At 41.8% G+C, this 17794-nt stretch overlaps 1 protein-coding gene across 1 annotated transcript in view; it reads right to left on the reverse strand.

The window, feature by feature from the left end:
- FRMPD4 (FERM and PDZ domain containing 4) overlaps positions 1-17794 on the reverse strand; it is a 98157-nt gene that overhangs the window by 46068 nt on the left and 34295 nt on the right. The window contains exon 3 of the mRNA XM_022559803.2: positions 1423-1468. Coding sequence (XP_022415511.2) covers positions 1423-1468 — 46 coding nt within the window. The remainder of the gene's footprint in view (positions 1-1422; positions 1469-17794) is intronic.

Below are 17794 nucleotides of genomic sequence, written 5' to 3' on the forward strand. Positions count from 1 at the left end.
CAACTGGGTTAAATGAAACAATCTAAAAACAGATGAGCTGTACTTCATATGGAAAGAATCGCCAGGTCACGAGGTGGTGAAGCAGGAAGGCCCTTGGACGGGATGCCACCTGACCTTCTCCTTACACCGATGAGGAAACTGGGGTCCAGAGCAGGTGTGGGAGTCACCTTTTATACTGTTGGGAACTAGATCTCAAGTCTTGCTTCTTTTACCTCCTGCTGTCTCCTTAGATTTCAAATCCAAATGTGTGTGTGTGCGTGTGTAGCTGTGTCAAAGAGTTGGGACTAAAAGTAACATTCAATATTAAACCGTGCTTTTAACATATGTAGTAATGACCCTACGTGGCATAACTTGTGGTCTTGGTTAGTTCAATTTGTGATCTTATCACAAACTTGAATACATATTTTTTTCCTGCCTAAAATGACTAGCCCATAGTGCTTAGAAGGAAAATTCCAGGACAGGGGAGATGAAGAGTTTGGTCACAAGATGGAGACCGGCAAATGCCAGAGCCTCTGAATTGATGTAGAAATCTCTATGGGGAAGAAAATAAAAGCCTAAGTAGGTTGGAATCTCTGCCGCTCCATGTGAAGGCCACACAAGATATTGACAGTAAACGTTTGGGGAAAAATCTGAAGGAATTTTCCTCGGTATTTTTTAGTTCACTGACCATGTATGAAATTCACAAGCAATGGCAAATCTATAGAAATAAATAAATAGTAAATTAGTGGCTGCTTGGGACTGAGGGTAGGAAAAGGGATTCATTGTAAATGGAAATGAGGAATCCAGTTGGGGTGATGGACGTGTTCTCAAACTGCATGGTGGTGATGGTTGCGTACCTCAGTAGACTTTATAAAGATCACGGAACTGTACACTTGAAATGGGTGAATTTTACGATATGTGAATTACACCATGATAAAGTTGTTTTTAAAAGAATCATGGGAACTGAAAGCAGTACGATTTTAATCACTCCCCACCTTCCTGACAAGGCCGCTGAAACGTCCAATGTCTCCACCAAATTATTTAAATGGGGGTAAGAGAAACAACCATGCTTCAACTTCCTACAATTAGATATTCCCTTTAGACTTGTGATGCTTAAGCTGGAAACTTAAGAATCACAAGGAAATTCTTGAGTTTTGTGTCATTTCTAGATGTGAGAGGCACATGGGACTGAAAAGTTGATTTTCAAGTTATTTAGGAAATGCACCACTTTCTTTTCTGTCCAATGAAGGATCTGCTGTCATGGAGTACAAAATACAAATAACCAAGATTTTGGAACTGGTCCTGTGAATGCATGTTATTTCTCTCTGCTGTTAGTCACTGGAGTGGAGTGGGAGGGGGAGACTGGAAGTGCGAGATGGTGTGTGAAAGTCTATTGTAACCCATATCTTTTTATAGATGCACTTTTACTCACAGGACACTTACAGGGTAAGGCTGAATGACAGCGAGGAGTATCGATTCTTTGCAGCTTCTGTAAGAGAGAAAACAAAATATTTATGATATGCGCAGAGCCTGGACTCTATCGGTGACGGTGCTCTTTTAAAACAAAATGTGTGATGTTGGCGAATGTTCCTTGGGCTCCCAGGGCAGAGAATCAAAGGGCTCACAAGTGGGCTTTCGGACCACAGAGAAAACTGGAATCAAATGTTCAGCCAGTGGAAAGCTTCCTATTCAGTTTATATTGGGTGATATTATCTGCGACACCAAACAACAGAGCCCTAAAATAAAACTCGCTGAGGGAAGATTGGATTTTAAAAGCATCAACTCAGTCTCTCAAAATGGATTCTCCCCTTCCGATTTTCCTTTAGCTGCTTAAAATGTCTGTGTAATTTTCTGGAAGGGGATAGAGTTTAAAAAATTCTATCAATTCATTGAATGTCAGTATCTTCTTAGCATCATGAAAGAAAAATGTCACTGTAGGTTTCTTATGTAAAAACAGTATCCCAGTAAATGTGACTTCCCATACCATGTGGCTTTCTAAGGCTGCAGTAACAATGCCTATGACCTTGGGCCGATAAACATTTCAGATGGGCGCTCATTGGGAAATATTGTTCACCATAGGGAACACTGTGTGGCCAAAAGCACAACAATGTAATACAATGGTTTATTTACTTTCCCCCAAGTAACCCAAACCTTTCAAATAACTGGAACCCTTGGGGAAAGACCATATTATGGGTTATAATAGTTTTTCTTCCTTCCTTCCTTTGTTCCTTTTTTATCCTGAGTAGGAGAAAGGTCACTTGCCATTTTCTTGAGGTGGAGCTGACTTTTTTTACTGTAGGAGGTAATTAATTACCTGCTTTTGTGATTTCCTGCCCAAATGACTAAAGCGAAGGGGATCTGTGGCAGTGCTGTTCTCTTGGAGAAGCCACGACAAATTGCATTTCTAGCATTAAGTGCTCTTCAGCCCCTTACTATAAGCCCATTGCCTGGGAAGGACGATGTGACTTGCCCCAGTGGCGGTAGGGGTGGCCCCTGATGGAAGGAGTCGGTCGGGGCAGCGAAGAAGAGAAATCAATGGAGAGGAGAAAGAGGACTAGAATTCAAGAACTGGAGGAAGAATCGAATCAGAACTGATGGCGATGGTGGGGAGGGCCTGTCTGATCCCATCAATTCTTAGTTGCCAAGGGCTGGCGGAAAGCCCCAATAATCGGAGTGGCAGACAGTGTTCCCGTTAGAAGGACTAATAGAGCAACAGTGTAATCAAATGAGAATTCCCAGTGGCTGGGATGAATGATCTTGCTTTGCTGGTGGCCACGGAGCCCCGTGTAGCAGTTCTGGGGAGCAATCTGGCACCCCTAGGCAAACTTCAGCGTCACGAGCACTATGACCCGGCCACTCCACTTTGGTTTATATCACAAAGAAATTCTGCCACTAGCCTTTAAGGGAATGCGGGTGAGGATGTTCCCTGCCGTGGAATGCATGGAAGTGAAGCACTGGAGGCAAGGCGGGTGCCAGCACTAGGAGGGTGGGCACGTGAATGTACGGATGGAGTGTCGTGGAAGGATGAGGCAGGAGGAATCAGAGTGTGGCAGCCGTGGTGTGGGCCTGTTCGTCCTGCCTGGCCTGCTCTACCCAAGTCTGCCCCCAGAGCCCTCAGCAGCAGGCAATGGGCCCAGAACTCATCGTCAGGGCACAGCTGATTGGACCCGAGTGTTGGAATGAGGCCATCAAATCTCTTCTCTCCAGAATCAGAACTAAGAGACACAGACAAAGAGAGTTGGGAGCCGAGTCACATTCATGACTGAATAAGAAAGAATAAAGGTTACAGATGCCAGGGGTCCCCTGAGCAGGCCTGGTTCCCACCATTCCTGAGGGCTGGTTGCTCACCATTTTACATCAGTAAAACAGCTAATGTAAAATATCTCAGTATGATATGTATCATCAGTTCTGAGAATGGGCTTTTATCTCTCTTTTCTCTCATCTACAAGTACTTAATTATTACTTGCCAGACAAGGAGAATTAATGCCATAATGCTTTGGGTCCCTTAGGATTCCAATCCTAGAGGGGAAAAAAGGTAGAAGCTACATGTGTTCATATGTTACAGGGTGCTACGATGATGGGGCAGATTCAGCTGAGGCCTCATGCCAATCACCCCCACATGCCAAAACAGGGTGCTGCATACTTTCAAAGGAGGTATTAAAAACCGCAGTTTGGGACTCTTATTCATCTTGGGGTCTTAATCATGACTTAATTTTTAAAAATGGTAACAGGGAGAGGCCTGAGGAAGCAGCACATGCCCAAAGAGCAGAGGCTATATTTGCAAAATTATTACCCTTCCACTGAGACAGGCCTTAAGTGTGCAATTCCTGTGGACGATATCTGGAAGACACGGTAGAAATGGTGCCCTGGGGTCATTTAATAAAGGCATTGCTCAACTGAGCTTCTTCCAGGGGCAGGAGGGCCTTAGTAGAAAGATGTAGAAGCTAAGGAGTGCTGGACACAGCCAGCCGTTGGGTACCATCTGACTCAAGGGAACTGCAGTTGGAACAACTCAACAGAGAAGTCTTCCAGAAATCTACAAATGTGTCCACAAGTCAACCTACACGATCTTCCATGGACAGAGGAAACCAATGTCGGATTACCTTGGTGCCAATCGAGTGAGAACTTTCCTGCTTTTTACCTCACTGTCCTGGCCTCATTTCAACGTGGAAGAAGCCAAAGCTAGAGAAGAATGTTGGGGAATGCCCCTTAACCCAGCGCAGGCTTCCCAGGCCGGAAATAGGGGCAAGGGAGAAATTCTGTGGAGTTGGCTGTTTTGACTATTACATGACAATTGAACATTTTAATTACAGATTACAGGTTGTTGTGATTACAAGTGTCCAAGTGACTGGAGAAATTTTCTGAACCTGCTCAATACATTTGCAGACCTGCCTGAGATTTTAATGAAGACCTGGCCCTGGAGAGCTCTTCTGAACGGGCAATGGGGGAAAAGAACAGTTGCTTTACGATTCCATCCTCTGAGACCTACTTGCTACACTTATCCCCAATTTCTCTTTACTTAAACTGACTTAAATAGATCACATTATTTGAGTCCAAACGATCCTTGACTAAGACAGTCTGTGCTTAGAACCTAAAGAAGAAACAGTGAAAAGGTAAATGCAAGAATGAGGGGTATGAGGTGGTAGGATGGATGTGCCCACAAGGCTGTGGAAAAAATTCTCATTTTCCCTACAGCAATGCTCAATGGCACCGTATTTATTTATTCATTTCTGGAAAAAGAAGAAAATATTCACAGCTCCAGTGCAGTCTGTTAGGAGCAGACAAGCCCCTGGAGGAGGACTCATTATTCATCTTAGATGCTAACAAAATAAGCATAGACTGCATTAGCTTCCTACTGTTGCTGTAATAAATTACCACAACTTAGTGGCTTAAAACAGCACAGATTTGTTATCTTACAAGTCTGGTGGTCAAAAGTCTGAAACGGGCCTCTCTAGGCTAAAATCAAGGTGTCAATAGGGCTGCATTTATTCTGGAACCCTTTCCAGATTCTGAAGACTTCCTGTATTCCTTGTTTCATGGCCCCTTCCTCCATCTTCAAAACCCAGGCAAAGTAGCATCTTCAAATTTCTCCCTGACTCTCCCGCCTTCCTCTTTCACCTGTATGGGCCCTTGTGATTACACTGGGTCCACCTGGACAATCCAGGAAAATTGCTCCATCCTTAACTGAATCACACCTGCAAAGTTACAGGCTCTGGGGATTAGGATGTGGACGTCTTTAGGGGATCATTACTCTGTCCTATCACAGAAGCTAGCTTCTTTAGTTATCTAGTGCTGCATAACAAATTACCATAAACTTAGCAGCTTAAAACAACACACATTTCTTATCCCACACTTTCTATGACGCAGACAGATGAGTATGATTTAACTTGGTCATCCTTTTCAAGTTCTCTGATGAGACCACAATCAAGTGTTGCCCAGGGCTGAGGTCTCATCTGAAAGCTCAGCTGGGAAGGATCCATTTCCTGTGGTTTTTTGGCAGGATTAAATTCCTTTTGGGATTGCTGGACCAAGGGCCTCAGTTCCTTGCTGGCAGGTGGCTAGAGGTCATCCTCAGTTCCTTGCCACATGTGCCCCCTCAACATGGCAACTTGCTTCAAAAAACGATCAAAGGAGAGGGACTCCTTTGGCAAGATGGAAGGTATAATCTTAGGTAACACAAGCATAATCATGGAAGTGATATTCCATCACCTTTGCCATATTCTGTTGGTTAGAAGCAAGTCACAGGTCCCACCCATATTAAAAGAGAAGGAAATACACAAAGTTATGAACAGCAGGAGGCAGGGACCATCCATGGGGCCATCTTAGATTCTGTGTGCCACACCAACAAAGAAAGATTCACAGCCAATTAACCTACAAGTATCTCAAAAGTAGTGTCCACCCATGACTTCACCTTACACAGAACTTTTTTCTGTCAAGAATGTCAGGAAGAAGTACTGAACAGTATACCTTGTTAATTTGAAAATGGGAACCATTTTTCAAAATACGTCTATTATATTTACAGCATTTAAATTCTTTGTGTCTATACTAATTCCCTGTAACTTGCCTGAAACATAACCTATATTGATTTTAATTTTACCACTTAAGGAGTAAATGAAGTTATCTGAAGTGAAATAAAACATTCCAATATGTTATTTAACATTAGGACTGGGGATATGCTTTTCTTCCGTTTTCTCTCGCCTATAATTATTGAATTATAACCTGCCAGACGAGAACAATTAACTCCATAATGACTTGGATTGCTTAGAATTCCTAACCCTGAGATCCTAGGAGGAAAAAAAGAAGACCTAAGCCATTTACAAATAGCCTCAGCAGGAAGATTAGACTTCAGAATGAAAGATGGCACATTCAAGTCATCAGATAACTTCTTTTTATGCAGGCTGAAAACAGCTAGGGACTTGAAAAAAAAATCCAGTTGGAAGCACATTTAGAGAAGTATTATTTCATAATAAATGCCAAGCGAATTTTCTACCTCTAAAGAGTAATTTCAAATTAGAGTGCCAATATTTTTTAAATGGTTGAATTTGAGAAAAACATCATTTTAATCCCTGTATCACAGTGCTGACCTGCAGAGGAAGATACAGTCTAACCTACCCTAAACCACTCCTATCAAATTTGCCTTTAATTCCTCTCTCTTCATTCATTTAACAAAAGTCTTTTATTTTTTGATGGTAAGTCCCTTGAAACATGTTTGGGACACCCAGCATCAGGGCTTGCAGGGCATTCTTTGGCACCACATCCCATTTTAAAATTTCATTGGATGGGATTCTGTTGTAGCAAATGAATAACCTCAGATTCTAAAGAGGCTTTCAGTATTAAAATCCCTTTCAACAATGAAGCTAAAGTTGGTGTTTGCTTTCTTTTAGAGCAGGATAGCTTGGCACCTTTCTTAAACTGATTTTCCCACTTCATATTTACATGATCTTTTTTTCAAAAAATAAATTTATTTATTTTTAGCTGCATTGGGTCTTCATTGCTGCGTGTGGGCTTTCTCTAGTTGCGGCTACTGGGGGCTACTCCTCGTTGCGCTGCGCGGGCTTCTCATTGCGGTGGCTTCTCTTGTTGAGGGGCATGGGCTTCAGTAGTTGTGGCACACAGGCTCAGTATTTGTGGCACGCGGGCTCTAGAGTGCAGGCTCAGTACTTGTGGCACACAGGCCTAGCTGCTCCGCAGCACGTGGGATCTTCCCGGATGAGGGCTCGAACCCATGTCTCCTGCATTGGCAGGCAGATTCTTAACCACTGCGCCACCAGGGGAGCCCTTTACATGATCTTAATATTGCAATACATAATCACATTGGCATGCGCTATTGTATACTTCCCTTCTAGACCGACTAAACAGATTCCCCTGACTAACTCAGAGATCAATATGAATTTACGTTGTGAAGAGCAATGAGATTTCCTTAGAGACTGGGAAAACAGAACAAAATGAAGCATAAACAAAAAAACACTAAAATAAAAAGAATATATTTTATGTCAAAATTCACGAGTGTTGCTTTAAAAAAAGTCCAAACAAGTTAATGAAACGATTTTAAACTTCACAAGTAGAAGGAATCAACTCATGAAGGCTGAAAGGTTAGGCTTTTAAAAGGCAAAATAAAGAGGTAATTTAGGGCGATATATGAAAGAATTTTGTGAACTGTAAAATGACATCCTAACATAACTCGAAAGACTGATGTGTGGTATTTTTATTTGGAAAGAAAGGTGGTAAGGCACAGTGAAAGGGTGTTTGAACTCCCACTTCTAAGGCAAATGTGTGCACACGTAAGGGTCTTTCTTCTACTTGGACTTCAGAGTTCTTCAAAGAGATCAGAAGAATATTCTTTTCTGAAAGCTAGTGCATTTCAGCCCTTAAACTCTCTGCTGGTGGACAGCCACTGTTTATGTAAATAAGAACAGATTAACAGCATTTATCCAATGACTCTTTGCTCAGAAGAACCTTTCTTCAATCGTAAGGTATTATGAAGCCATTGGGACGCCTTCTATTTTCTCTTCCTACCTGAACCTGGAGATGTGAAAAGAACACAGAGATTTCTGGTGCCTAGAAATAATATAAAGTCAGCCTAGCCAATTGCTGGCAAAGCTGGAGGAAAGAATGTTGCCCCTCCTTTTTAGAAAAGTCACCACAGGACTACTTGAAATGGAGGTTTAATACAGTTGACTTTTCCACTGTTCTAAACAGTGACTGCAATTATCCACTGTATCGATTCCTAACAGGTACTGAAGCCATCAGCCGGAGAGAATGGAAACAGCTAACAAACAATCAAGCATGCAAACAAGGTCAACACATTAAGGCTAAGTGTGATCTGCCATGGACTTTATGAAACGTTAGCACTCTCCTCATTGTTGCTGAACCTTGCTTTGCTTCCATAACTGCAAAGAAGAGGAACAGGGTTATTTGTCATTTTTCACTTAGGTTCAAGGGATGCTGAGAAAGAAAATGGGCATAATGAAGCCACCATAGTCATCAGGGCAAAAGACAGGGGAGGTGAATCAAAGAATTCACTTGTCCAGGAGCACTGGCTTGCCTTCTACCTATTGGACAGGCGAGGTCTCTCCCACTACCATTTTCCCCTTGAGTGAGGGGTGATACTGCTGATGCAGTTATATGCTGCCTGTAAGAGATGAACTTCAGCTTGAAGGACACACATAGGCTCAAAGTAAAGGAAGGGAAAAGGATATTCCGTGCAAATAGAAACCAAAAGAGAGCAGGGTAGGTATACTCATATCAGACAAAACAGACTTTAAGGCCAAAATGGTAACAAGAAACAAAGAAGGTTACTATAATGATAAAAGGGTCAATTCATTAAGAAGATATAATAATCATAAATATATATGCACCTAATATCAGAGCACCTAAATATGTTAAGCAAATACTAACAGATCTGAAGTGAGACAAGTTTACTAGCCAAAGAGAAAATGATGAGAATTTAAGGAAAGGAGAATTTATTACTTACTAAGTAATATGTTAAAGAGTTCACCCTGAACAACTGTATGATCATATGGTTCATCTTTTCCCATCTGTGATACACAGGCTCCAAAGATGGTCCTCAATGAAGTATACCTTTTGGTACTCACATCTTTGTGTAGTCTTCTCCTGCTGAATCTGGACTAGTTCTGTGACTTACTTTTGACAAATAGAATATTGTAGAAGTGACACTGCATGACTTCCAGGCCTTGGTTAGAAGAAATCTAGAAGCCTTACAGTGTCCACATGGGTATCTTGGAACATTCACTCTGCAAGAAGCCAGCTGCCACTTAAGTCCAACAACCCTGTGACCACCATGTTGTGAGGAAGCTGGCCCTGTGGAGAAGCAGCATGGGGAGAGGGAGACTCGCCTGGCCAGCTGCAGTGGGGTCAGCTGTCTAAGTCCAGGCGACAACACACGCGTGAAAAAGCCACCTTGGATATCCAGCCCAAATAAGCCTTTATACGGCTCCAGCTCCAGCTGTCATTGAACTGCAGCCACATGAGCGAAAGCAGTGAGAACCATGTGAATGAGTCCAGTCAACCCACAGCATCGTGATATAAGAAACTATTTTGTTAAGCCATGACATTTGTTGGGTGGCAGTAGAAAACTGGAACATCCTCTGTCCGTAAAGAGTCTGAAAATTATGTTTTTTAAAAACAGGCAATCAAAGGAGTCAAATGGTTTTGAAATTGAACATGTCTCCCTTATCGAGGAAGGGAAAGTATCCAACCTTATGATTCCCCAGGATACTGGAACGGATACCCACACTTAAAAAAAATACCTGTCATACAGACATGTGGAAGTGTGGAAAAGGACGCTCTAACTGCCAGAGGTGGGGCTAGCACAGTTGTAACATTAATTATGGTCTTTTGGAGATTGGGGTGGCAGGGAAAAGAACTACAAACTTAAGGGAGAGGAAAAGACCTAAAGACCTGCTCAGAGTCTTGGACCAAAAATGCTTCACTACAAAGAAGAATGTTAAGAGCACAATTGGCGGTGCCTTGGGGGGTATGTATTTGAACTTTGTAGAGGAAGGATTAAAGCACATTGTAATTTTAGGTGTAGAATTAAATAGCTTACATACAACCAATGACTTGAATATAAACCTAGGGAGAGACCAAAATTCTTTGAAAAGTCTAATGCACATTTTACTGAATGCATTTAAGGCTTAGGCTGTGGTTTTCTTTGTGAAGAATATTAAGCTATTCGGTTAAAATCCATATAAATGATGCAGCGATTATCAAAATTAACATTTTAATGAAAGTGTCTCATTTCAATCCCTTTATTTTATTGTATTTTTTAAACCTTTGTAGTAAAATTTCAGGTTAGGCACTCTGATTTAGAAACTGCTACTAAGAGAGTTTTATTGGCATATAATATTTGGTTTTGGTTTGACCTAAATTTTTTGTCCATTTAATTCATTTTTTGCTGAATGAATATTGCCTTTGGCCTTTGAATTACTTACTCTTTAACTAATGGATGAAACTGGTACTTATATTTAAGATTCATAAAGGGCAGCAGGCACTCTTGAGATAAAAACTAAATTATTTTATACACCTGTGTGACACTAAACAGCTCTTGCCTCATACATTCCTTCAATAAGTATTTATTGAGTATCTAGCAGGTAAAAGGCATTTGGGATACAGCAGTGATTTTCAATGGGGAATGACTTTGCCCCGTAGGGGATATTTAGCAATGTCTGGAGACATTTTTGTTTGTCACAATTGGAAGGTGGCTGTTACTGGCATCTAGTGGGTAGAGGGCAGGGATGCTGCTAAATATCCTACAACGCACAGGACAGACCCCCAAAACATTTTCTGCGCAAATGTCAGTAATGCTGAGACTGAGAAACCCTGGGCTACATAAGATGTAATACCCCCTGCCCCCAAGGATAACCACTATCCTGGTTTCTAACACCATAGGATAGTTTGATCCCCATTGGGAACTTATATTAATATAATCACATAGCGTAAACTATTTATTTTCCTTTCTTCTTTTACTCAGCGTTGTGTCTGAGATACATCCAACTCGTCATGTGCCACTGTGTGAATGTACCACAATTTCCTTATCCATTTTACCACTGATGGACATTTGGGTGATTTTCAATTGGAGGCTGTAAAGAATTGCATTGCCATTAACATCAGTCTTGTATGTGTCTTTTGGTGAATATATGTATGCATTATTGTTTGGCATATTCCTGGGAGTGGAACTGCCGGGTCATAGGGTATGCATGTGTTCAGGCCAACACCCTGTTTTATGTGGCTACATCATTCCTTCCAGATCTCGTGATATCTGTATCTCTTTAATTCTATTGGTTCTAATAGTCTTCCTTTACCTTATTCTTTTACTCTTTCTCAGCGTCTGACTGAGCTCCTTCTATTCTGCCGGCTATTGGAACAAGCTGCAATCCATGAATACATGCTGTCATCTACACACATACTCTTGAGGGCATGTGGAGAAAGTGCCAGTATGACTGAAAGCCATCACTTTGAATAGGCGATCAATTTATGTCTCACAAAGGAGGGTTTGGAGAAGAATGTCTTAAAGTTACTTAAGAAGTAGTTAAAGCTTTGTCAGCTGAGTGAGGGGTGCAAGAAGGAACAAGCATGCAACCTGCAACAGGCCCAGGCTAAATAGTACAAACTCTATTAAAAGTATTGGGAGTCCCAAAGTCCTGGTGAGAGGTTGGTAACAGCTCACCATGACGTCTTTGGAAAGGACAGGGTAAATCTACATCCTCTCATTCATTTCTGGCTGCTTGATTTGCTTCCAGTATGAAAGCATTCTTCCCATCCTATTTCTGCCTGTCTATATCTTCAGGGATGTGTTATTTGAAGAGTCCAATACCAAAATTTTCAAAAGCATTCTAGTTGGCTCAGAACATCTGAAGAACTCTCTAAACCAATGGCTATTTACATTTAAATTCACTAAATAAAATAAAATTAAATTAAAATCCAATTCTTCTGTTACACGAGCCACATTTTAAGTGCTCAATTGCCCCAATTACAGGCTATCATATTCCATCACTGCAGAATTATCTGTTGGACAATGCTCTTCTAGATGCTTATCTAGAGATATTTCCCCAAGGACTACCAAGATGATCCTCCTCCAAAATTTTAGCATGCTGCCTACCTTATTCTAAAGGAAGGGGGCTGTTTGGCCAGCTGGATCCGATTGTTGGAAGGCAAACAGATAGAAATGGTGTCCAGGGACAAGAAATTACGTTGTACAAACCTTGCAGCAGCCCAGTCTCTTGAAAACAATTTTTTCTAGTTTATCCCTCAAATTAAGAAATACTATATTTTTCTAAAATAATATGGTTTCTAAAGATTGTAAGTAATACTGTTTCAGTATTTCCCCAAATGTATTCACTGTGCCCAAGTGCATAGAAAACTGGCAAAAACTTTGAATAACACCAACAATCACAAAATAAGAACTAAATTAAGAGCTAATATGTCCCAAATGATTACCACACGCCAAACATTGTACTACTTATGTTACTTGTGTTCCCTAATTCAAGCTTCCCAATAACCCAGTAAAGAAGGTGTTGTCATGTCCATTTTAGAGATGAGAAAACTGAGGTTCAGAGAGATGACTTAAAAGGTCCCAGTTCACACACTCAGTAACTGGCAAAACCAGAACATAGATTCTAAATCCAATGTCCTTAATTGTTAAGTTGTTCTGTGGAAATTCTGATACGGATCTACAAGCACAGAACTTAGAAGGCACCAGAGTGGCATTTCGGCAGCCCTGGTAATGCTTCTAAGGGTGATGAGTATTATTAGTACTTATAAGAAGCTTCTATTTCTCATATGATTTGGGGCAAATCGCATCACCCCACTGGGCTTCACTTCTTTCATCTGGAAGAGGAGGGAGCTTGGACTAAAGTAGTGGTTTCCAAACTGTGCTCCATGCAATCCTTCTGAGACAGGGACACGTGTCAGTGGGAAGAGCTCTGGATACCCCTGTGTCTTTTCAACCAGAAATCCTCCACTGCTTTATGTATGGGGACTGTGGGTTAGGTTTCTGTTGAAGAAAGGGTTCTACTGCTAAAAGCAATAGGAAAACCAATGGATAAAATGACTGCTACTGCTTCATCAAATTCCAATAAGCCTTAGTTTGCAATTCTAAATCCAATTTTGAGTTCTATGAAGGTGTCCAGCATCCTCGTCTAACTTAGAGAACAAAGGTTTATTGGATTTTGTTGCTTTTCTATTCTTCACGTTTTAAGAATGACAGTAATATTGTTTGCAATTTTATATTGCAAATGTAGAGCAACTCAGTAATAATCACAACACCCTAGGAGCTAGGTAATACTATTATCCTCATTTTGCTGATAAGGAAATGAGGCTCAGAAAGGTTACAGCACTTTTAATAAAGTCACATGGCTGGAAAGTGGTAGCATTTACTTCCCTGACCCTAGACTTTGGGCTTGGCCAATGCCTGGCTTTGGCCAATAGAAGGAGGTACAGAGTGCCAGGTCAGAGCCTACACTTTTAGAGGCCTTGCGTGTTCCTTCTTGCCCACTCACGCTCTCCATTGCCATGTGCATGCCATACCCAAGCTAGCCCCCGGTCCAAAGAGGATGATAGACTTCCGGTGTAGTCCTGAACTGATCCTGCCTCTTTCAGGCAGGCCCTCCCCAACCAGTTTTCAGATGCATGAGAAAGAAATGCTTATTTCCAGACACAAAGGACAAATATTATATGATTCCACTTTTATGAAATATCTGGAATAGGCAGTTTCATACTGGCAGAAAGTAGATTGAGGTGACCAGGGGCTAAGAGTAGAGAGGAATGGAGAGTTTTTGCCTAACGGGTCCAGAGTTTCTGTTTGGGGTGATGAAAGTTTTGGAAATGAGTAGTAGTGATGGTTACACAACGCTGTGAGAATAATGAATACCTCTGAATTGTACACTTAAAAGTGGTTAATGTGGCAAATTTTACATTATATATATTTTACCACGATAAAAAAATAGGAATGTTTGTTGTTATAAGACATTGAGATCTTGTGGTTATTTGTTATGAAGCAATAGCTGACTGATATAGCCTCTGTCTAATAGTATGACAGCTATTATGTAGAGAGAACAATGAGAGTTTGATGGGACAATGAATATGAGTAAGAGACGAAGAAAGAGGGGGAAAATATCAGACTCAACATCTGGTTTGCTAAATGAAATCTCTCCATGTTAAAAATAAATTGGGGGCTGGGCCATGGAAGGAACAGACTGTTGGGAAAATTACAAGAGACCATTTACCAGTGCATTATGCCATCTTGGGGTCATTGCCATGGAGGCACTGCTGTCATGGGTTATGTAAGATGATCAGAGGAATTCGGGAAGCTGGAAACACTTTGAAAACATTAAAAAACTTGAAGCCAACACAAATTTGGAGGCTGCAAGCTTGGAAGAGACTAGAAAGAGACAGGTAGTGTCATCTGCCAAGTTGAAGCTGTTAGAAAGTGTACTTCATATCCCGAGACAATTCTTGAAAAAAAAATCACATTCTTATGCAATTCAAGTCAATTTGCCTTGAGAGCTGCTTTCCATTTCCCTCTTAGTTCCGAAGATATTTATGTTTGATTCTGCTCTCTTTCAGCGCTGACTCCACCTTCTGCTCACCAGTTCTGCGGTGCTCGCTCAATACAAGAATTTAATATATTTTTAAATGATAAAATTAAACAAAGGGCCAGAGACTGTGATGGAATACGTGGCACAATCATAAATGGGAGGTGGCAGTTGAAACCTTTTTTATACGTAGGCTGAGGGGCATGAGATTGTTCAAAAAATGAGGTGGTAGCCAAAAGTCTCAGCAGCAAATGATGTGATTGCAAAATGGAAATAATAATAATCATAACGGTAATAATCATAATAGGCCTGTTCAGAGGACTGCTGTGAGGACAAATTATAGATGGGGGAACTGCTTTTAGTATCTTGGAAGAAAGGTGTTATGCAAATTCCAGTTCTTTTTCTTTTAACTGCTTTTCCTTAAAGACTGCCAAAAAAAAGAAAAGAAAAAAAAAAAGATCCTAGTGGGTGGATGAGAGCAGGGATTGAGGGAGGAAAGGGAGAGAAAATAATTTAAAGAAGCAAGTGACAGAAGTACTACTTGGCCATCGCTTTGGCTTTAATAATCTTCATCCACCTAATCGCACAGCTATGTAGGAGGTGGGGTGATTGCGAGATTCTTTCCCCACCTCTTGCTCCTGGCCAGGAAGTATCTAGATTTTACGTCCATTTTTCTAAGAGCATCTTCTCTATCTTGTTGAAATGGCTGTTGCCTTCACTTCCATCATTGTGCCCTGTGTTTTTAGCACTGACTGAGAATATTCCCCACAGGGAACTATAAATGCCGGGTCCCAAGGGCAGACACGGATTCTGGGTGCTCGAGGACAGTTAGTGTGCAAAGGCCAGTATGTGCAACTGTTGTTTGAAACTGAGCATTTCAGAAGGCAAGGCTGAAGAGCAGCTTGTTGCAATCAACGGCGAGAGAAGTTAAATTCCTATCTCGGACTCCATGGAGATGGCTGACTTTGCCATGTGAGATGGTAACGAGAAGCTTATGTTTTTCACGACAACCAAGGCATGAACTGTTTTTCAAATTAATTCATTCAGGGACTTCCCTGGTGGCGCAGTGCTTAAGAATCCACCTGCCAGTGCAGGGGACACGGGTTTGAGCCCTGGTCCGGGAAGATCCCACATGCTGCAGAGCAACTAAGCCGGTGCGCCACAACTACTGAGTCTGCGCTCTAGAGCCCGTGAGCCACAACTACTGTAGCCCGTGCACCTAGAGCCCGAGCTCCGCAACAAAGAGAAGCCACCGTGATGAGAAGCCCGCACACCGCAACGAAGAGTAGCCCCCGCTTGCCGCAACTAGAGTCAGCCCGCGTACAGCAACGAAGACCCAACGCAGCCAAAAATAAATAAATAAAATAAATAAAATTTAAAAATTAATTCAATAATTACCTATAATGGAAGAATCTGAAAAAGATTATATATACACATATACATATTTATATATATGTAACTGAATCACTTTGCTGTACACCTGAAACTAACACAACATTGTAAATGAACTATACTTCAATTTAAAAAATGGCTTTAAAAAAGGTAAAAAAATAAATTCATTCAATAACCGTATTTGGGGAAAATGACTTTTTAATCAAGAAATAGAATGCCTCGAGATGGCAGCGGCAGGGGAAGCAGCGTGAGGAGTCAGACGAGCGCCGAGGCTCATTGAAACGGGCCGCCATGGCCCTCCGCAACCCGCAGATGAATAAAGTGAGACTCAAGAGGTTGTGGGACTTCCCTGGTGGCGCGCTGGTTAAGAATCCGCCTGCCAATACAGGGGACACAGGTTTGAGCCCTGGTCCAGGAGGATCCCACATGCCGCGGAGCGACTAAGCCCGTGCACAACTGCTGAGCCTGCGCTCTAGAGCCCGCGAGCCACAACTACTGAGCCTGCGTGCCACAACTGAAGCCCGTGCACCTAGAGCCCGTGCTCCACAACAAGAGAAGCCACCACAATGAGAAGCCCGCGCACGGCAAGGAAGAGTAGCCCCCGCTCGCCACAACTAGAGAAAGCCCGCGTGCAGCAACAAAGACCCAATGCAGCCAAAAATAAATGAATCAATAAATAAATTTTTAAAAAAAGTTTTAAAAAAGAGGTTGTGATGTGAAGTCGCATGGCTCTTAAATGAGCTATCAGGGACTTAAGAGCAGGTCTTTGGACTTCTATCCTTTGCCTTTCCTACTTGGCCAAACTGATAAAGGCCTGATGTTTCACAGTGTGACTTCCCCATGGTAGTTCCTCAGTGAAGGTTCATGGAACAGCCAAATGAATGAAATAAAGGTTTACATGTTTAAAGATAAAAAAAAAAAAAAAAGAAATAGAATGCCTCTTGTTTCCTTTCTCCTTGGTCTATTTGGAAGCAATCTTGAACCATCTTACTGAGGTATTATGTTGATCACACCATTTCCCTTCTCAAAATTTCCAATAGCATCTCAGATTCAAATAAGATTCCCAATCTTCTTCTCCCAGTAGGGGATACTCCACTTATATTTCAGTTTTAAAGACCACTGGACTTCGTTAAACAAATGCTTGACAATGCCCTACTATGCATCAAAGACTGTTCTAGGCTATATGGATACAGCAGTGAACAAAGAAAAGAATCCCTGCCTGTCTGGGATTGTCACTCTATGGAAGCACCTGGGACTCAGGCATTTTAGTAGAGGATGCCCTAGCTGGCTGTGAGTGGCCCGGGCAAGCCCCTTCCACCTCTTGCCACCTGTATTCTCATCCAGAAGATGCAGAAACTGGACCGGAGCTCAAATGACATGGGTTTCTCCTAGAGACTCAAAGCTGCTTACCCATCCAGTGGATGACTCCCCTATATTAATCAAGCTGTTTTGTTCAATGTCATTCACCTAACACTTCCTGCACCCTCTTCTTCCACAACAAATGATACCCCAGCCTCTTTCTTCAGGACACTCTCCAGGAATCACTCCTTTCAAGTCTTCCCAGATTACCCCATCTGTTTCCAGGCCTACTGATGTCTATGGTAACCTTTCAACATCCACGGACAGCTCTGCAGGGGCGGGAGGAAGGAAAGACTCTGCTTTTCCTTAAAGAAAAGAGGGGACAGAAAAGAAAATTGGGGAAGGGGAGAAATAGCTTGCTTGGCTACCTGGAGTCACATGGCTTGGACTGCTTTTATCAGAAGGTTTCAATATGCATGGTCAGGATCTACATGGGGACAACCAGCGATCATTTATTTCACACCTACTGTATGCTAGGAACTGTGTAAAGCACTTCACACCCAATATTT

This window comes from Delphinapterus leucas, chromosome X, assembly GCF_059928025.1.
Source record: "Delphinapterus leucas isolate spDelLeu-1000000601 "Yukka" chromosome X, BTC_Dleu_Yukka2, whole genome shotgun sequence".
Lineage (NCBI taxonomy): Eukaryota > Metazoa > Chordata > Mammalia > Artiodactyla > Monodontidae > Delphinapterus > Delphinapterus leucas.